Source organism: Bacillus rossius, chromosome 1 (assembly GCF_032445375.1).
Source record: "Bacillus rossius redtenbacheri isolate Brsri chromosome 1, Brsri_v3, whole genome shotgun sequence".
NCBI lineage: Eukaryota > Metazoa > Arthropoda > Insecta > Phasmatodea > Bacillidae > Bacillus > Bacillus rossius.
In genome coordinates this window covers 49613412-49636066 of record NC_086330.1, presented here as the reverse complement: position 1 = coordinate 49636066, position 22655 = coordinate 49613412, and the positions used below count along the sequence as shown (strand labels likewise).

The following is a 22655-nucleotide window of genomic DNA, read 5'->3' as shown; positions in this document are numbered from 1 at the left end:
AAAGGCGATTAGGTGGTTTTCCAACCGCTGCCTCCCACATTTAGGTATTTATGCTTAGTTGTGTCTCTAAAAATTCTGACTATAAGTTATAGAGAAACGTCACTGGCTTCATCTACAGGCCGATGCTCAAAATTGAAATCCAAAACTGCCATATCAATGGAGCATTCTCATTATTTTTTTACGTAAATCTAAGCTACACATCAGGTTTTGAAAAGTTAGTAAACCTGGGAAATTAGGTTTTAACTAAGATATGAGACTTGATAGGCACTACAATCCTAAAGTTACATGAAAATAGTTCCTTAATATGCATTAAGTCTTTTTTTTATTCTGTACACGTCAACACCTGCTCGTTTCCATATGCATTCCACCGAAACGAGTTTTTCCGGTTGTATGATATTGAGAATATATTCTACACAACTTGCTCTGTAGGTTTTAAATCACAACTTTCGGCTGGACACAATATTTGGACAATGTTTAAATTTTTTAAGGTCAAAAGTTTTTGACTGACGTTACTTTTATTTTCTCTGAAGCTACACCTACGTTTCAAATCCATAGGAAATAAATTCTTTTTTTTTTTGTTAAAACGTTTTGAAGTAAACACAAATAAAATATTTAAACAAATATTGAATAATTTTGAAACAGTATTGGATATTTTCATAAATGTAGCATCCAAGTATTTTCGTTTTGTTTTCGAGTCACTGCCTGACAACTGATAACAAATGTCGTGCTCTAAAACTTAAAGAGATTTTAGTTTGACGTAAATTCATTCATCGCGATACTTGCTAAATGTGGTAAATGTGTCACTGTCTTCATTTTTTAAAGTATAAATCGCACTCTGATGAATTTTTGAAGCTTAAATTATTATGTTTCAGACTTTATTACTCCATGCGTCTTTGTAAGAGTAGAGAAAAAGTCACAAGTTAACAAGATTTTTACAAAACCAACGACCAGACACCAAACCTTTTTTATATTTTCACCGAAAAGCATTTTCGTCCTTCTCTTGCTCAGTCAAGTAATCTCTAGAAATAGATTATAAACGCTTTAAGAGTCTATCTGTTATTGTTTGAAGGCAGGCATTTAAAAAAAACGTTGTTGTTGCCATAAAGCCAAACACATTAACAGTTATTAGTGGAAACCTTCATAGGGAGCAACCCAATTGTACGTTTGTAACGGTTTGAAATTCAGTTTGGTAATTTTCTGTGTTACAGCCGTCAACGGGATCATTACCATTATTTCGATCTGAATGAATGTCTTCAATTATGAATTCAAATGGTCCTAAGGTTGTAACAATTTCCGAGTCTAAACTATAGCCTCTATTTTTTTAATCTTACTCCCACCCCATCGGTATATTGTTATCTCTAAATAGATACGACGTCTAAGTTAGTAAAGAATTACATTTCTAGTGAAAATAAAACCACCCCAACAGAGGCATTTAAGATACTACAAAATAACATATTTGTATGTATTCATTGATTGATTTATTGACTAATTTTTCCTTAACATATTTTTTTCTATTTTACAGTTCCAATGCAATGTTTTAATTTACCTAAAAACTAAATATATAAACAGAATTAAACCACTTAAATAAATAGTTAGCAGCTATTATTTGATCAATCATATTACCTTGACTGTGATGTAGGGTTAAATTTTATCACTAGCGCTGATTTTCTTCCTTAAATTTCGATTTTAACTAACAAGAAAAAATTTTAATATAATTATTTTGATCAAACTGAAATGCATATTTTCAAGTAAAGCAAATTCTGTATATGCTTGTAAATTTCTTTTTGCTAATAATATAATTTTATTATAGTTTCATGCCTTTCCGGAACACAATTGTATATAAATTGTTATTTATTTAATAACTAATATTTATGGTAAAACTGTTTTATACGTATTTTTCTAGTTTTGACCTCAAGCTAAAGACAGTGGCAAGGCAACAGACTTTTTGACGCTAGAAAGAAGTCTGATTCTCATAGTCGGGCTGACAACGACTTGTGCACACCTTACTGTGTAGTAAAGTTCTTCACGTACTCCAAAGGCAATGTTAAGCACTTCAGTTTTATTTGATTTATTTCTTAACTCATGTTCAAATGTATTCCATGACTGTTTTACATTTAGTATGAAACAAAATATCTGCATTATGAGCACAACACTATTTCTAAATAAATCTTAAAATTTTAAATGTAAAGTTATATAATAATACGATGTAATTAAAACATCAACAGAACCTATTATGAAAATAATTACAGAACAGAACCTTTGCCATAAATACAACTTTTCCCTCCCTGAATTAGTCTAGTGAAATATATTTAACTCCTCTTGTAGGTCATTTGGGAAACTGAAACGCGTTCTTATTTCCCACGTTGTGATGATGAACATTATCAAAACTGACAAAGTCATCTTCTATACAGTGTGGAGCTTTATTTGTCAATCAATCCTTTGATATCAATTAAAAAATTGTTTAGCATTCTATTTTTCATGTTTAGCTATTTTATTGTGAGAGGGAAATTAATTTTTGTGTGGTCCCATCTCCTTAAATTGTATATATATTAGAGAAGCGTTAAACATTTTTAATTCGATTATACAGTTATGCCGATATTACTAAATAATCCTGCGCTAGTAGTTGATTTCAATTGTTAAAAAAATATATTTGTTTGTAAAGTTAATTTAAGCGATAGTATCAAAAAGTATAGCTGATGAAATTTGCTTGTCTCAAGATAATATTTTATCAAATATTGAATATAAGTTCTTAAAAAAATATTCTAGTGTTGGTTCACCAATTTATTACTATACAAGCCGTGTGCCCGATGGGAAAGTATTTGATTCTCATTTTTGAATAATTACCAAAAACGCTTCTAAACTGATGTTTATTTATAAACAAAAGTCTAAACACCTATTTCCATATTTTAACTTTAAAATGACAAACGTCCATACAAACTTTCATCCCTTATTTTACTTCCTAAGGGGGGCATTTTCAAAAATCAACTGTTAGTGCTCACCTACGTTATATAAGGAAATCATATGCGAAATTTCATGCTTCTAGACACAGCGGTTTAAGCTTTGCGTTGTCTGTCAGTCAGTGTTAGAGTTTAATTAAGTAGTACATGTTTGTGACTTGTTTGCGTACTGATAATCGTATGGGAACATTTGAATCGATTGGCGTTCATTTTCCTTATACTGACACCATAAAAGCCATATGAATCAAGTACTTAATGGCAGATATTGTCACAGCTGAGCTCTGGGATCGATAAATAGTTTGACTAATAACGTGTTGCAAATTATTATTTCCAATATTATATACATTTTATTACAGTCATTATTCCGTATATTATTCAATATCAAATAGTATATCAACACCAGCATTCGAGAGTAGTCCAGAAATAACGTTGAGATTTTATCCAAAGTTGGCTAATTTCATTTAATAACCTGAAATTTTGTGATAATTTTATTTGCGTGTCCCAGAACCACATACTAAATGTCCCAAGAAAAATTTAGTTTGGGGTAACATGCCGACAACTTGAAAAATTGTCCACTTTTCTACTTTTTTTTCTCCTTTTCAGGAGACCAATTTAAGTGTGTATGGCCAGAACTAAAAGTGTAAAAGATGAATACAATTTTTCGAAGAATTTTTTACTATGCTTCGGATCCCACTTTAAAATTGTGATTGTGAAATTTATTTTAATTGTAAACTAAAAACAATGACATTCCAGGAGGATTAAAAATATATTTGTTAGAAGCTCTCCTGTTATATATTTTTCATTGTATGAAAAAAAATACCACAGTAAAATAAATTGTTACGTTAACAGTGTCAAGGAACAGGAAGGTACAGTACTGTCGACGAGTGTGCGCCTAGTGGCCGGACGATGCAACCCGCCCGGCTCTCCACGCGCAGTGGTTGGGCGCGCGGGCTTAGCATCGGAGCCGCTCGTTCATACTCGGCTGTCTTCGGGTTGGCGCGCTCTGGACAGAGAACTGCACCCGGAGTCACTTCCTGCGGGAACAGTTCAGTTATTTCTACCGCCTTCTCGACGGACGATATGACAGTGTAAATACGCCCTTTCGAGAGGCGAAGAAGAGAGAAGCCTGATGGTCAACGACGCCGAGACACCTCCGCTGAAATGTATTTCATGCATCGAAAAAAAAAACTGACTTCTATGTTAGGCACCGCGACAACTTATTTAATTCGTTGTACAGGTATATTGTCTAGTGTTGTTTTTCGTAGATAGAATGATTAATTAAATCCACAAAAGATAACGGTAAACAGGTTTAAAAATTTATTTTAAGCTTTAGTTATCCTTATCACTGGCCGAGAATCAAACCAAAGACGTAAAGCTGTCGCTTCGTGTGCGACGTCAAAGAAACTCGCCCGCTGTCATCGCCTTCGCAGCCACCTCTAGGACTTGAACATTGGTAAGCCCTCTCTGTCTTCGTACTCGCCGGAAAGTGCTGGACTTGCCCCGTGTGTTGCTACAAGGACTTGGAAGATATCGCGAGTCAACGAGGCTAATGATGAAGGATACTCTATTGAACTTAGAAATATTTTGGCGTAACGAGTAACGGGCCGATAGAGGTTGGCGTGCGGCGACAGCGTGGTTCGGAGCAGGCGAGTGGGCATGTGCGTAGCGTTCCTGATTTAAGACATAACTGTCATGTAACAGGTTTACATGTCGTTACCTTGTTAATAGACACAACCTCCCACAGTGAACTTAGCAGCAGTAACGAATTTCCAAGGCCACGAGTGTGGTCAGCGAGTGCCGTAGTTTCAGCCCAAGGTTGTGTGTTGGCAAGACTGTTGCAGTATCCGCCCTAGAGGGTCAGCGAGTCGGACCGTTCCCTTCCGCCGGAGCCCAGTCAGCGAGTCCAAGGGGCAACAATCTCAAGGGACATAAGTCGACTCGTGACTTAGCTTGGCTTAGGGGAGCTGTCCTCGTTACGCCGACGCCCTTGGACATAACGACATCATCCATCAGACGTCGACCCGTAAAGGACTAAGGCGAGTTGCGTCCAGATCATAAGCGCGTTGCCACGGTGGTTAAAATCAGTCATTCTCTACAAAGACACACTGAATAGTTATGTACGCTACCATATACACGACCTCCGGTGTAAGACGATACAGCTGAATGGTTTTATAATAAACTGCAAAGCAACATAATTATTGTGAATTGATGTGGAGACCATTAACCTTTACTATTTTAATAACTATTAATTAGCTATGCAGTGGTTCGTGTTTTAATAAATAGTTGTTGTATAAAGATTGTTGACACATGTTTTAAAGTGTTTTTATTAATATTTATATTATATTTTTTACAGCCCCACGTAATATTTTTAATGTAAATAGAGAGCCTATATAGTATTTTGGTCATCCATGGCTTCTTATTTATTGGTTTTTGAAAGCTATATATAAATTGTTACCTTTTCCTAACGAGTAATCCATGAGATTAAAAATGTTCTGTAACTATGACAGGAAAGCAGGTAATGTGTTTTATGATAGTGCATTGTGCATTTGCGAGCAAAAAAGGCACATTTATTTACGTGTCAAACAATTGCTTATTTAAGGCTAATATGCACGTATGTATTAAAGCTCTCTACTGAATATAAATTGTTTGTCCGCAGGATACTGCTGCATAGAGTTGAGCTGTGTGAAGACTTTCATAACACGTCATATCATACGTTACACAGATATTTAACTATCGTCAGTTTGTGAAGATTTTTGATATTCATAATAAAAATGTTTGGTTACCTATTAGCTCTTTGTACGCATTATCTTCCAGTTCTTACCCTCTTGTGCCTCACTCTTATCATTTCTGATAAGGGGAGGGGTAAACAAAATTATGTCTCAGCCCAATACTTTAATTTAAGATGTTTATTTGCACAAATGTTATTGATGGTAACACTGTATGTCATTAAAAAATCAGTAACTTTCAAAAATTTTAAATGTGCAAACACACAGAAAATAAGCCAAAATCAGCCGATGTCAAAAAAATAAACATTGACAGCACAGGAAAGTACTTTAAAGGACTTAGTAAATTATTACATTACATATGGACCCAGTGGGCTGACAACGAGACAGTTGCAAAAGAACAGGTTATACATACAAGTAATAACTTTGGACATCACAGCGACAAACAGTAGAACCCAACGATGATTCAAAACAGATAATATGTCCAGCACGACGACAATACAGCCACACACATGCGAATCCAACGATTAAATTAAATTAATATTCTGAAAACACAACACATATAAACAAAAGTTTCTTCTTAAGACACAACAGTTTAGAAGTTTTGGGAACTGAGATCTGTTCCCGTCCTCAGCACAAGCTGATCAGCCTTGTTTTATGTGTGCTTGCAAATTTAATTTTTTGTCTGTTATTGAGGTTTATTATGACATACAGATTAACCAACAATATCACAGATCCAAAAAAAACATCTTCAATGCATAAAACATTACTGTAATGTTTGAAAATTGGAAGTAAAGTGGTTGAGAGGGAACCAATCTATTCCAAGCGTTTGGAGTTACGTGTTTGGTTAGAAGATGTTAATGAATCATTGACGGTTTCAAACGAATCCTTAACACGTCTCTTGTGAGAAGCGGTTGTAAAATTACTTTTAAATTTTAAGTATATTGGTTTTTTTTTATCTTACTACTGCTAACATAAAAACCTACTTTAGTATTTAGTCATTCATTAAGGGGTAAAATTGTCTATTTGTTAGGGGTTGTATGTATGAAAAGTGAGAAGATAGTGTTCAAAAGTTACCCGTCTGTGAAAATGTTTTTGGTGCTTCTTTCACCTATTTAAGAAAATGTATTGCGTCGTAGGGAAACGTTCCGCTGCGGCTACACTGATAACCCTTGGTTGGTTGTTGCATTCATTTTTGCGTGCGCACTCCATTCAGTGTATACTGAGTGCTTGTGGAGGAAAATTGTATATTTATTTTATCAAGAATATTGGGAATGTCGCATCTTGCATCCATGACGAGAATATAAAAACAATAATAGAATCTCAATGACTAGTCAGAATTTTATGGGGTTTGCTTTTTCGCCTAGACATTTTAATTAGAAAGACCTGAATGTACATAAATGGTCAAAAAAGTAGATATTATTTTAATATTCCAAACAGTTTCTTCTCATAAAATAGGGCTTGAAACCAAAAAATAAATAAATTAAAAAATTTGGCTTGAAAAATTATTGAAATCACGTAATAAAAACCTCTATAATAAACAGGTATTATATAGAAATATATTTAAATGATTTTATTTTACAATTACATAATAGAATGTTTAAATACAAGTTACAATAAGCTTAATATTGTAATGTATTTTTCGTTATAGAATTTGGTTACTATATTAAGCGATGTTAAAAATTTTACAGCCATATTTTTATATTTGTTTATTTTCAGGTTTCAGGTGGCATTCCGTCACCAGAACTCCCGCGGCCTGGATCAGTACCACGAGAACCGCAGCTGCGATGAGTATAATACATTTTGTGGCATATACTGTCGTGGTGTTGTGTTATTAATAGGGTAGTTTCCTAAATTATGTTTTATGTCTCCCATGATTTAACTTGAATGTATAAGAAAGCATTAGTTAATAGTGTATAAATGATTTTATCAACTAAATGAGTTTTTAGAAAATTAAGGGCCAATGTATATTTCTGTTATAGAATCAACTAAGAGCATGTAATCATGGAGCACAAAATTTGTCGTAAAATACTTTTTTTTGTACACCATTCATAAATGATTTTTTTAACCCTAAAAAATTCAGGTTTTGATCATTGTGGGGAGACAAAAAATTATGTGTGTAAAAGTCAGAGCTTTCGGTATAGCCTACGGAATTTCGTAGAGGTAATTTCGTGAAAATGGAACAAAAGTCGTTAAACGGAAATGTGGGACAAAGATTGCGGACATACGCGTAGCAACATGAACCCATAAATAGTAAGTTTTGTAAAAATTAGCGTACATACCAAACCTATTGGTGTGCCAAATGAAACTTTTTGATAGTGAAACTACCCTGGAATATATTTATAATTTTTGAGTGTAGAAGTTTTAGTTCGTGTGTTGTTACCAACAATGCTGTTTTGTATACATACCAAGCTTTACAAGTTAGGCCTAGTCTGCATTTAAACATATCCTTCTTTATTCTATTTTTGTGTCATGAGTCAATTTTATTTATTATTTTCGACTCTGGCATTAATTTGTATGTTTTGATTTAGTATTTCATACTTAACTTGTCAATTGTTGGCATTAAAACTACTGTGCTTTAATAATTTTCGTTATACAATTATAATATGATTTTTTTTTTCACTGACCATTGGGACATGTTAGTAGTGTCGCATGTCATAATAGAATGAAGCCAACTTTGCTTGTACGACTTGTTCACACCATGCACACCAAAGCATCGTAGCTGTTCCGAAACCACCTGCAGCGAATCAACTTTAATTGTCGTTCTTTTAAGCCACCCTGCCTACACCAGCGCACGAACTGCTTCATAAATGTTCCGAAAGTACACGACGCACATCAATTGCACCGACTTTAAGAATAATTGTAGGGTAAATAAAATTAGCCTAACCTATCTGGGTTGGGTTTAGATGTTTTAACATCACTGACGAGTACTGATAGTCTCGCTTACATTTTTTTTTCCTTTTCTGATTATCATCCTAAATTTTATAGGTTAACGACAAAATCTTCATACGAACGGTTAATTCAAAACTGTATACGACACGATTACACGGTCATAGTTCAAGATAGCCGTTGAAATAAAATTTCCCTTCAATTTTATAAAAAAATGTTTATATAAAGTCTACGTTCATTAAATGTGTACAACAAATACATATAGGTTACCATAGTTAAAGTATGGATTTATTTCAAATCATTAGCAGAAAGGAGGAGGCACGGTGGTTGAGCGGTTATAACACTCGCCTCCCACCAAGGCGATTAGGGTAGTATTCCCGGCGGTGTCACACCGGATTATTCGCAAGTGGGAAACGTGGCTTGGCTGGGTTCTCTCGGGTTACTCCAGTTTCCCCCTCATTCCGTCTCTGCTCCACCCCCACTTCCCCATCTCGTCTCGCTTCACACATTCTTCAGGCAAGCTGCTCTCTAAGCGCAATGCGTACACAGGGCAACTATGAAATGTGAGCATAATACCGCAGAGAATTGAAGGTAAATGTGATGTTTCAAGTATAACCACACCGGTTTTCGTGTCTAAAAATTACTCTGAAAACACGCGTCTCAGCCCATTTCACTCTTCTAAAAATACAGTTTAAAAATGAAATACGTAAAGTGGTGGATCCCACTAGTGGGTCGTGGAAGGGTTACAGGTGGGTCGCGACTCGATCCTAAAACTATCAGAAAACATCGAATAAACCATCAGAAAAAAATATAAACAAATCGAAACAAATCTAATTGTGTGCAAACACATATATACTTGTTAAATAAATAACTGGTTTGCTACAATGTGCTTATATTTTGTCCACCATTTTCAAATCAGAACACAAATTTTTCATCAATAATCAATCGGTATTTTATATGCATAAGGAAGGGATACGATACAAATATACCGTGGAGGTATTCCTGTAAGGAAAGGTGGGTCGCCAGCTGTTGACGTAACCTGTTAAACTACGTACCCGCCCTCGGAGTGTTGTTAAAACTAACGCCTCTCGGACATGTTGAGGAGGTGTGTCCGTGAAGCTGTGCGCGTGGCGGTCCCGGGAGAGACCGGCGGGCGGGCGGGTTGCAGTGGTCAGGGCGAGCCACACACCTGCGGCGCGCGCTTTCACCGGCCTCGCCTTGATCTTGGCCCGGATGGTCGCCTCTGGGCTGCTGCGTCCGGGACCCGCGCCGTGGTCTCCGGTGCAGTGCGGCGCTCGGGAGTGGAGAGGTCAGCTGCACACAGATATCATTCTACACTTTCACCTTCGATATTCATGCAGACGTAAATTTAAATTTCTCATAATTTCTCATAAGTCATGATTAGCTGATGGAAAGGTAATATTTAATTCATTAATCATTCTGCATTTAATGTTTTAATGGTAGTAAATTGATTAAACAGGACAAAAGGCACGCATAAAATATAACGGGTGACATACACAGTGCTGTTAGAAAATTTCTGGCCATAAAGTTAATGGTTAACAGGGAACGCCAACAAAAAAAAACTGTTATTGTTAACGATCATAGGTTCAGAAACGCAATCCTGGACAGTTACAGGTGCGTACTTACATTTCGTGTTCATCTAGTGGCAGAGAGGACAATCCTTATGTCAAATTTGTAACTTGGTACAACACATGGCTACAGTTATTTTTGCGTACATGAAATATGCAATTTTTCGAGATAATACTGAGCATTTATTACGAAAATTGGCACATAATTTTATACATTTATTGATGTTTCGGTCAAGCATTTTTTTACACATGGACAATATCAGCGAATATTGAAGAACATAAATGTATTGCGAATGTAATGGCGAGAAAGATTTAATATCTAGATGTTTGCTTCTGTTTTTAGCGGGGTTCAAAACTGTAACAGGTATATTCAAAATAATGCGACGTTTTGCTGTTGCATCGCGTATTTCGCGTCGCATTCGCCACGATAATGTGACTCCATAATCACGCGCGGATCCGCGAAGCGTCGTTCCGTTGCTCCTTCTTGCAAGTGCACGACTGCACGTCACGCGCTTAAAAAAAAAAAAAAAAAAAAAAAAAAAAAAAACATGGTTGGCAAGGAAATGAGGGCCCTACTTTATATTTACTTTCAGTACCATTCCCCCATATTCATAGCATTGTATTGTGCCTGGTGACATTAAAGCATGCATCGAGAACGGCTAATACGTTAATATATTCACAATATAAATTTTTTTGAAACATTATAAATATTATTTTTAAATAAATCAATTTTAGCCACCACATCTTTCAAACATAAAACTTTTTATAAAACGTTGAGTCAAAGTATGTACTCATTTTCTTGACGTGCTGACAACACTAGTGTATATGTTACGGGCAATGCTAGAAGAAGTAAATCTAAGTTTACATGGGTTAACTTAGCATTATCCAAGTTCGAATAATAACTGAACTAAATTTGAATCCGGCGTTCACGCGTGAACACCTAGGTCTACCCAACGCTGACTGGGTAATGTTAGAATAACCAAATTATTGACACTTTATTTTTAATGATACCTTAACTAACCTAACTTAATGTACTCAAAAATTACAAAACCCCTAACATTACCCAGCCAGCATTGGGTAGACCTAGGTGTACATGGGTAATCGCCAAATTCAAATTTATTTGAGTGATTATTCAGTCTTTACCCTAAAACCTTGGATAATGCTAAATTAACCTAGGTAAACCTAGGTTCACTTCTTCTTCTAGCATTACCCGTGGCATTACAAAAGCATGAATAGTTCAACGATTAAATTCAAAAGTGTTGAAGTAAGCCTGACTGGACTGTAATTGGTCTATAGTTAGAACCAAGATTATTTCGCAGATTCATTGGGTATTTGACTAACACAAAGGCTGCACATGCTTGTCGTTGTGGATTGGACTACCGTGCTCTTGACGCGCCCTCTGACGACCCTGAGCCAGTTATAAACAAGGAGAAGCCGTGGTTACCCAATCTCGTGCTACCCGCCAAGGTATGCGGCCTTGTTATATAGCAATGAACACTCTAGAGCGTATTTGAGTCGATACTCTAGCAAAATGAATTCGTGGAATAGTCGTGTCTATATCATCGCCGCAAAATCAAGAGTAGCGGGTCTAGGGCCATCTCGAACATAGGTGATTTGTTTTTAAGACGGGAGGTTTAGTCAGTCCCTGGCTGGATTCGGCACGTAATTAACATAAAAGTAGAAACCTTTCGACTAAGTACGCTTACTGCTAGGGCCACAACTGCCCCAGTAGTTGCCTAACCTCGCCAGCAGCTCACTCTTTAGCTCTGCCAGTTCCATCAACTTCTGTAAACATTATTTTTTAGGACATGGGCCCACTATCTTGTTTGGAGTCTCCGTTGTCGATCGTCTACATTCTTATTCACCTCTCCGCAATTTTTTTAATCGTGAATTCCTATCTTCTTCTTTCTCTCATCCCTTACTTACTATACGCCCATTACATTCCGATAATCTGCATCCATTGCGTTCATATTATGACCGAATGTTGGCCCTCCATTTTCATAAATTTGTTGAGAAATATGTAAATAAACTGAATTTTTTATATATTTCATACCTTCCCTTTCTGTCTCAAACAAATTAAATGCTAATCATGTTAAGCCGCATCCAAACTTTTACCAGATGAAGGTATCTGTAACAAGCTCTGCACCAAAATAGGTGAGTAAATAAAACAGTTCTGTATCAGGCTTATGTTTGAATAACGATACAATATCTGATCGAGGCTCCTCCCTTTGAGGTGTTCTTTACGCCGTCGCGTCGCATAGAAGGGAAGATACGTGACACAGATACGAGCAGCGTGAACAGAGGGAATTAATTAATTCATAACATTAAATCATCACGACCTACGCCATGTGAGGTTTGGTTTATTAGGATTTGGAACGAAATTCCAGTTGTCAAGAAACGTAGTCAAACTTTCTTGCAATTGAATCGCTTTCTGTAATGTCGTGTCTTGTTCAAATTGAGTCTTTCTGTCAGTGCTTACACATTCTAATTTAGTCAGTAACATATGAATGAGATTTTATATTGCATACTTAACTACTAAATAGTAATTTAAATACATTATAATATTTAACTTCATTTATTTTTTGTTTTGACAAAAATCTTTCATTTACTTTCTCCACAAAATTCTTTACCTTTTTTAACTGTTTATTGCAAGACCATTTAGTTATCAACAAAATTTTTGGATGCCTATTTTCTCTATCGCAGCCGCAATTTAACTCATGATATAAGGCTGATGGTGGTAAACTGGAGAGCGTCGGTAAAAATGCCGATATGTGGTGCAGATTAGACTGCCTCGTCATTAAACGATTGTCTCATGATCATGTATCAAATCTTGACACAGATACGCTGATATGATACAAAAATGTACATGTCTTTACATAAAGACGTTTGCACCTTAATAAGTGCGTTCCAAGAATTATTCCTCTATTGTATATAAGGAAATATTCAGAGCCATATAAATGGATATAAACCCACTCATGTCAGAATAATATAATCATATGCAGAAAACGTATATACTACTAACCAAAACAATTATTTTACAATTATGCAACAAAATGTATTGTTTTTTTTTTGTTTTTTTTTACTTTTGAATCAATTAGTACAAATTTTGGTATCAAAGAAATTTGTACTATTGTATAAGTAAAGAAATTGTTTTCATAGATTTATTTTAGATAAATACTTACAATTGTTTTACACGTACCTGGAATTAGTTTTTTTTTTTTGTGTTAGAATTATTTTATGTGAAACATTTATACTATTTTAATATACGAGATGTATTTCATTATATACTTTAACAGCAATATTTATTCCAGTTCCGTTAACAGTTAGCGCCAGGTACGAAATCAGCGCACGGAAATTAACCAACTGCCACCCAGGCTACTGACCGTGGTTAATGTAGAAGGCGAGACAGATTCGCGTGAAGAGCTTCAACGCCAGTGGTAGGCAGTCGCGAGTACGCGCATGTGCAGCGCGCAGCATACACCCCCAGGCGGCCGCATCTCAGCTCCACCCACCGCCTGTAAAGCACGCTGCAATCGCCTGATGCCAGGGCCCGTGATTGACGTTCATGGCCAAACAGGACCGACATACCGCGCGCGTTGCCGGGTTTCAGACTTTCTCTTTCTTTATCACACCACACATTCTACATCTCTCTCGCTGTTGCGCGGCTCACGCGGGAAGCTTGTGAGGAAACAGCTCATGTTTCTAAGAAATTCCAGCGGGCCTGTTTGGGAGGAACTTTCTTCGAAATCATAAGAAAATGGTTCCAACCATCATTGAATATACAAAAAAATATTATGCACCAGTCATATATATGTGTATGTATCAGTTAAAGTAAACGAATTTCTGCGCAGTACAGTATTTTTTTTATGAATCATATTTTCTGAGTTACTGTAAACTGTGACCTCAGTGAATTCTAAGTATTTATCGATAAGAAAATTACCAAAACTTTTTTTTTTACTTGTAAGATAGCGCACATTTCTTTGACACCAAGATTTGTGCTAATTGATTCAGAAGTAAAATAGATAAATAACATATGTAGTTGCATTATTGTAAAATAATAGTTTTAGTTAGTATTGCGTAAGTTTCCCGCATATGGTTATATTATTCTGACATGAGTAGGATTATAGTCATTTATATGGCTCCGGATATTTCCTTGTATATAATTGGTTTAATAGACGAACAATTCTTAGAACGCATTTTTATGGTAAAAAACAGGTGCAGGGAGTAATCAGAATTGTACGATCATAACGCAACCTCCCGTTCAGGGAATCGCTACGATCCCAAAATAATTGTTTTAAGTAGGTAGGCCCTTTCAGGCAGGAAATTTAAACTTTACATATTTACATATTCATCCATAAACAAATTATAAGACTTCGGTTTTTTTAAAACCCGAATTCACTGGAGATGTTAAAAAAACATTCTTTCAAAATTAGTCAGATGTAGCTACGTTTCATTTTATCTCATCTGCAACCATAATCGAAAGTCATTCATACCGGTAAAGCTTAGATTCACTAACTGCCGGTCAGACCCGAACACAACCGAAGTCGGCCGTTCACTCGTGCAACTCCGTAGCTCGCTCCTGTAACTCGGGGTCGGCCCGGGGGATCTCTGCCTGCTGTGTTAGCCCGCCTGGCTGACCTCACCTCCATGGCGTTGGTGCTGCTGAAAGTCTCCGTTCACCTGTGACTTCTATACGCCGACAGCTCCTCTGTAACAATTATCATTATAGTAGTCTTTGGAATAGTCTACATTAGTATCTAAGACCTAGTTAATAATTAATAGCCTTAAGAAAAAATTATCAAAAATATTGAAACCTAACCAAAAATACAAATACCGAATACAAAATAAAAATTTAGTTTTATTGTATTATATAAATGTCTATTTTCAAGCAATTTTCACCCACGCCTCGGTTGTAAGCTGTGCATGTCATATAAAATAATTAATCAAGTGTCTTAGTATGTAAGTTTGTCTAGTTTACTTTTTCCTCTGGATTTATGGCCAGGGGTGCGAGCGCCCCTGGTCATAAATACAACAATAGATTTGAAATATAAAAGTGGACTACGCGTACAAGCTCCCAGCCCCCCACATGGGGGGGGGGACTGGTCCAACTCTACATCCATGCCATCCTCTGTATCCCGCATTCTCCTACGCAATTAATTCACACTCTTGCATCCCGCATGTCTGAGACCAGGGTTTCCCTGTGCATATGCAAGTTCTACCTGGGCCCAACTTAGCATTGTCTTAAGGTAGTTTTAAAATCTGGGAGTAAGTCATGGCGCCAATAGCTGTCATGGCTGTGCAATCCCAGCACAAATCACACGATGCTTGCGACCCTTCCCTACATGGCTAATCCCGGCGTGACTAGGCGTAAAGGCTTCGGCTTCAGACGCACCTAGGTCCCTCCCTAAACCAGACCCATCCTACATATACACTTGTGTTTTAGTTAAGGTAGGGAAAATTTTCTGGTCGGAATAAAAATAACTAATTTAGCGATATGTTATACATTTATAAGATTTTAAATGTCGTTGATGTAACCTAGTCAACATTTCATCAGCAACCCGTGCAAAAATACTTACCATCCAGAAAAAAAAAAAAAAAAAAAAAACAAAGAAAATTTTTTCTGAGAATTTTATTTATGTAAGAGACTGGCCGTTATCTACATTTAATAACAGCAGCAATTGAAAAAAAATAGGTGCGTGTACCTACGTACGCGCGTTAGAAGTTATATTTAGTAGGCGTAATAAAAAAACTAACTTTAATGTTCCATGTAAATAATTAATAGAATTAAAATAATATAATAAAGGGAGTTATATTATAAATTGGTTGGAAAAGCACAAATTCAATCTAATTAAAAATAATTAAATAAATACTCAGTATTCTTTACTAATATAAAATCTGTATAAATTAATTATTTAGGTTAGTCAAATATTCGAGATAAATTTTGATTGGTAATAAAACTCAATAATTCATCTGAAATTTCATTATAATTTATTAATTTTTGTTTATTAAATAATAATGTAATAATTTATATTGCAATTATATTATACATACAGGAACATAACCTCAATTATATAAATACACTTGAAAACGTTTATAAGCACATTTTCTATCACTAATATTCAGAATAAATAAATTATTATTTTTTATTTTATGGACCAGTAATCAATGTAATGAACTAAATATATGATTTAAAAGCACATATGTAATTTTTATTTTTGTGCAGCGATTTTTCATCCTGTCAATTTTTGTTGCATGCTTTGCGCGCATTGTAAAAATTCCTTCTCATATTTTTTTTTTTCCCCATAGCGCACCTAAACAAGTACGTGTATTATCCGGGGATGGCTGGCGGAGGGGCCCAGGGGCGCGCCCCGCCCGGGCGGCGAGGAGTCCAGCATGTGGCCCAATGTCGCGGCGGGTTGCGCAACGCCGCGGTGCGTGGTGCGTGCTGACCCCGGGCGGCAGTGACCGTGGCCAGGGGGGGCCCGGCCCGGCCGCGCTATATAAGCGCTCCGGGCGTCGCAGCGAGGCACTCTCTCGTCCCAGCAGACAACAGCACCGACCCGCTCCGCCATGGCCTTCAAGGTACGGTGAGACCCTCCGCTCCAGGGGCGCAGCGACCTCTCTCGCCCCTGGTCGAGAGACTTTTACGAAAAGATTCATTCGAAAACCAGTTACCGCGAAATAGTTTGTGATACTACGAGACAAATATTGTAATTTTGTACAACATGGTAACTTTTGCATGTATTAAATACGTTTTTTCGGGATGGTATTGAGAATTTATTACCAAAATTGGTGCATAATTTTATATTTACATTTATGTTTAATAGGAAATATAATCTAATATTAAAATTATTGGACTTCATTTTGTTGTATAGTGCTTATCATGTGCGCAGATAATACTGGAAATATATTCAGGGAACAGTTTACAAATAACTTTAACTATTGGAGGTACTGGGACAACACAAGACGGGTAATAATCCGAACCCAGTAGGTATTACTGCGAACACTATTTTGTAGTGATACAGTTGTTTTCATGTGAATTTACATATTTACAAACATCTGTGTAAATTTACATTAATATTTATGTTCTCTTTACAAAAAATAATAATGTACAGTGTATGGAGTAGTTGTCAGCATATACCGTGTTGTGTAGCAGTGCATTCAGCAGTTAACCAGTCGCTTGTCACATTGGGAGGTATCCTGTGGGGAAAAGGATCATCAGTACTAAAAGATATTTCAAAATAATTGGCAATCGCACGGCAGCTCCTAAGTGGAGAAGGAAAGAACCAGGGAAACAGATAGAACATAAAATGTTTTTGGCAAAGCAGCGCTTCTAGTACACCCTCGAGGAGTCGCGGGCTAGGAGTGGGAGGAGGCGGGGAGTTGCTGGGCTTTTCCCGGAGCAACATATCAGTGTTGTGTAACTATCAGCTCGCGGGGTCGTAAGGTCGAGCCCACCCGGGCGAGAGTGTATTCAATAGTTGGATTGCAGGCCTTGCAGGCCTTCTCAAGGCGTGGCCTCTGGATAAAGGAGACACTTTAATAACTTGCGCAATTGCACATGACTTTTCAACTCAAGACTATACAATTCTTAATCACTTAGAATTTGCTCATACATATCTTTATTCTTAACATTTTTTTCTAAATTACTACAATACTAAAATATTATCATAACTACAAATGAACTTCAAAACCCTCTTAGGTTCATTAGGAGTCTTCTTTAGGAATAAAAATGTATAAATCCGATGATCATAATATAACGTTTGGAAGCATAAATATAACATAGCTAGCTGTGTCAATATTAACGAATCACGCACGGACCAGACCCAAAGCAAGATCTATAAAATTAACGTTGTTCACGGCACCTCGTATTTGTAGGTTTATGTATTGTGCTACCATTGCCAAAAACACGTTTACGTCTTCTTCTTTAAAATTCTGCTATCATTCCTGACATAGCCATAGTTACATTCTTTAACTTTAAAAGCTTCCGTTCTCATCTCCGTTGAAATCACCAAGCTAAAGTAATTATTTTATAAGCTGGAATAAGTACATGTTGTGAAACCTCCAATCGCGTTAAATTTTAAAAGATTTCTTTCTCATCTTTAGATAGAGGCACCCAAAAAAAGTTCATTGTTTATGGGCTGGAATGTGGACGTGATGTGAAACCCACATCCGCCTTAAACTTCAAAAGCTTCTTATCTTATCTCCCGTTGAATTCATTAAGGCAAAGTTTATTGTTTTTGTATGGTGTAAGAAAGACACGATGTGAAATATACATTCCCTTTAACTTTAGAAGCTCTCTTTCTCACCTTGAGTTGAATTCACCAGGACATGTATTGTTGTTTTAAGGCTGGAATAGGGTCATGATATTAAACCCACACTAACCTTACATTTTAAAAGCTTCCTTTATCATCTTGCTTTGAAGTCATCAAAACATTGTTTATTGTTTCTTTTTTGGAAGGGTAAACGATGTGAAAACTGCATTCTCAACTTTAAAAGCTTCCTTTCTCATCTAGAGTTGAAGTCACCAAAGGAATATTCATTGCTAGTAAGTGGTAAGGAAAACCCGACGTGTTGCAAGATGTACTGATGTTCCACAGCTGTTCGTCCTCGCCGCCGTGTTGGCCGTGGCCAACGCCGGCTACCTCGGCGCCCCCGCCGTGGCTACTTACGGCGCGTACGCCGCCCCCGCCGTGGCTGCCTACGGCGCGTACGCCGCCCCCGCCGTGTCGTACGGCGTGCCCGCCGTGGGCGCCTCCCACCAGAGCACCGTGCGCACCCTCGACGGAAACTCCGCCATCTCGCACTACTCCAAGGCCGTGGACTCGCCCTTCTCCAGCGTGCGCAAGGTCGACACGCGCGTCAGCAACGACGCCCAGGCCCTTGCCTACGCCCCCGCCGTCGCCGCCTACGCCGCCCCCGCCGTCGCCGCCTACCACGGTGCCTACGCCGCCCCCGCCGTCGCCGCCTACCACGGCGCCTACGCCGCCCCTGCCGTCGCCGCCTACCACGGCGTGGGCTACTCCGCCGCCCCCGTCGTGTCGCACGCGACCTTCAGCGGCTACGGTGTCCACTACGGCTACTAGAGCACGTCTCCTAGGCGATTGCCTTGCTGAAGTCACATCAAAATAAATTTATTTATTTGTAACGCTTCTGTCTTTTTACTTTAAAAAATCCTTTTCTACTAAATTTGTTCCTTTGAATTTATTTTCTTATGCAGTGACTGGAAAAAATATAAATATCACAAGCTGGAGAAACCAAAAACTGCCTTTTTTGCTTATAATGTATATTTTCAATTTAACTCAGCATTGAAAAACATTCTCATTTAATAAAATACACTATTAACAGTTGTCCATACTCTAAAATTTCTAATTAAAACAATTTTTTAATATTTTACTACAACGTTTAAGGTTCTGGGAATCATAACTAAGCGCCACGCTTTACTATTACTATCAATAGAATTGTCCTCAAGGACTATGATTTCATTTTAAAATCAGATGGTTGTTAGGAATATTTAAGATATTCTGCCAAACCAGCTCCGTCTGAAATTGGGATGGTGTGCTCTACAGCTGCCGCCTACGGAACATATTATTTTAGGACGCGTGACTGATAAAGAAGGATTTAAATACAAAAAAAAGTAGCAAACCAGCGCTTTATATCAATATGCCTTAGCATTGTCGTGAAATCATATGAAGGTCCTTACTTCAGTGTCTTAGATGCCATATCTTTACTGTGTATGCTACAGTTGGTACTACCACAGTTTAGTACGTACACATTTCCCATTGAGCCATCGTTGGTTTAGACAACTAGAAAAATAAAATTCTTAGTCATAATTGTGATTCGTGAAGAGGAAAACAATATAATGAGCAAACAGTCTGCTTATTACCAGGGTCTCCGGTGTCCATGGTTTCTAACTTCTTTGTGATAGCTAACGTGAGAAAAAACCGGAATGCGACCTCCAATATTAAAACAATGAGCCGAATGGTTATAATCTCGCTGTACGCAGGATGTCTTTTGGTCTTCCTCAAGTGTTGCTGTGCATTGTTGGGCATGAAAAAAAAACTTTAGAGTATGACAAGAAGCGATGCTATTTCATGATAAAGTATGCAAGTAATTTAAAGCTTAGAGACTACTGCTTGACCGTCGTAGCTGATTAAAATGATGCTGAACCATATCCTAAGTAGGCTACTCACAGTTCAGTCCGATGAGTGAAAGAAACTTTTAAGCCTAAATGTTGTGGAGTTAATTTGATCCTCCGTGTTGGGATGTACGACTTCCTCAACTTACATAGATTGCTATGCAGTTCTTGGTCTTCGAGAGTACATTACTCGACACTCTTGTGGTTAACAAGCGTGTAATTACCTATTTTGGACTACAAACAGATCTTATTGTGTTCGTTACGTCACGTACCGCTATTTGAAGCTTCTTTTTCACGAATTTCCTGCTACATCACCATCCCCAATAACAAAATTAATCTCAGTTTAGCTATAAAATACACTGTCAGTCCTAACCATGTTGTCCTTAGCTTTGGGGGATATCAGTATTTATTTATTTTGTAGGAAATTTTGAATTGAAATGAGAACAAAATGTCAATCTTCTTTCGATACTTTTTATGGTTTAGATTTGTAAACCAGAGAAAAAATACTTTTTTTAGCAATTTAATGAATTTCTTCCTTTTTCATCGAAAATTCCTTGGTTTCTGACCCCATTGTTTTACTTTTTTTAATTATGAAAAATTACTTTTCCCAATATTTTGTTCTTGAGTTAGATTAAAATTAGGAAGGTTTTCGTGAATTTTTAATGCCCAAAAGGAGGAACTCATTTGTCAGTATGTATTAATTATCAAATACGTTCGTAATCAAAAGTTCTGCTTCTCTTTGTACTTGATTCAATATCCATTTAATAAGCGTTGGTGAATTATTCATTATCAAATTAAGGTTCATATTGTGATTTGAGGATAAGTTACTATGCAGTAGTTTAGTTGATGATGCCATAAAATTTAGATTCAATCCTAAGTAGAAAGAAAAAAATTAACTTACAAAAAAAATGTTGTAAGTGTAGCGTGTTTATTGTAGTAAAACAATAAGTTGTAAGTGTTTAAAATAAAATAATACATGTCAAGGCAAAATATATAATAACCATGAGATATTTTTCTATTAAATGGGTGTCTCTTCTGTATTTTAAGTCAACTGGTTAGCAATTATATAGCAAAATAAATTGTAGTTTTTAAAAGCTAATCTATAGCCTACTATTAATAAAACTGTTCAAGGCAAAAAGTCTGTACATTGGATGTAACCATGAAAAAAAAACTATTGGGAATGGCTATTTGCATAGTTGAGAACTGTAAAAATTGTTTCTAAATTTTTGTCTGTTTGTTAAGCATCACTCGAAGACTCCTTAACGGATTATAATGGATATTTTTTATTTTAAAGTTCTTAAGCTAACTTACAAACTAAGCTACATATAGTTACAGAATTTCACCTCTAAGGGGGTGAAAAAGAGGTAAATATGGTTTTATGATAATTTGCTGAAACTTATCAGGCTAAATAAAATATAATCGATACCAATAATTAACATAGAAAATATTCAACCAAATATTTTAAATTTTGGGAAGCTCAACTTATAAGGAGTGAAAAAGGGGTAAATATTTTTAATTATAAATAATGTCTCCTAATTGAATTAAGCATAATAAAAGATTGGTACCAATAATAAAAATACAAACGTCAACCACCACCATTTTTATATCTTGCGAATGTCACTCCCTAAGGGATGAAAAAATGTAAGTATGTTTTTAAAATGAATAATAATATCTACGAATTTAATTAAGCGTGATAAATGATATTGATAGCAATAATAAACATACAAAACTAACAACCACAATTTTAATATTTGGTGACATTCAAACTCTGAGGGGTGAATAATGGGGAAGTATGTTTTAAAGATAAATAATAATATAACCGAATTTAATTAAGCATAAAAAATAATGTTGGATACCAATAATAAACACACGAATACAAACCACAAAATTAAAACCCTAAGGGGTGTAAGAAGAGTTAAAAATGTTTTTAAGATTAATAATTATACCTCAGAATTTACTAAGCATAATAAATTTTATTTGGTACCAATAACAAACACACACAATTTTTATATTTAGCAATATTCACCCCAAATGGGTGAAAAAGAAGTAAGTATGCTTTTAAGATTAGTAATTATATCTCCGAATTTAATTAAGCGTAATAAATGATACTGGGTACCAATAATAAACATACGAAAACTAAAAAAAAACTATTTTTATATTTTCTAAATATTCTAACTCTAAGTTGTGAAAAAGGTTTTTTTTTAATTAGTAAATATATCTCCGAATCTAATACAGGAAATAAATTATATTGGTTACCTATAGTATACATACAAGAATTACAAACATTTTTTTTTTATATTTTGTGAAATGCAACCCCTAAGGGATGAAAAAGATAAATATTGTTTTAAGTTTAATAGTT

The 22655-nt window shown here is 36.2% G+C and overlaps 1 protein-coding gene across 1 annotated transcript; it reads left to right on the top strand.

Annotated features, from left to right (window-relative positions):
- Positions 1 to 16692: 16692 nt before the first annotated feature.
- On the top strand, positions 16693 to 19250 carry LOC134528975 (larval/pupal cuticle protein H1C-like). Its single transcript, XM_063362645.1, has 2 exons — positions 16693 to 16740; positions 18759 to 19250. Exons 1-2 carry the CDS (start codon positions 16729 to 16731, stop codon positions 19242 to 19244), a joined length of 498 nt encoding a protein of 165 aa, XP_063218715.1. The 5' UTR covers positions 16693 to 16728; the 3' UTR covers positions 19245 to 19250.
- The last annotated feature ends 3405 nt before the right edge of the window (positions 19251 to 22655 follow it).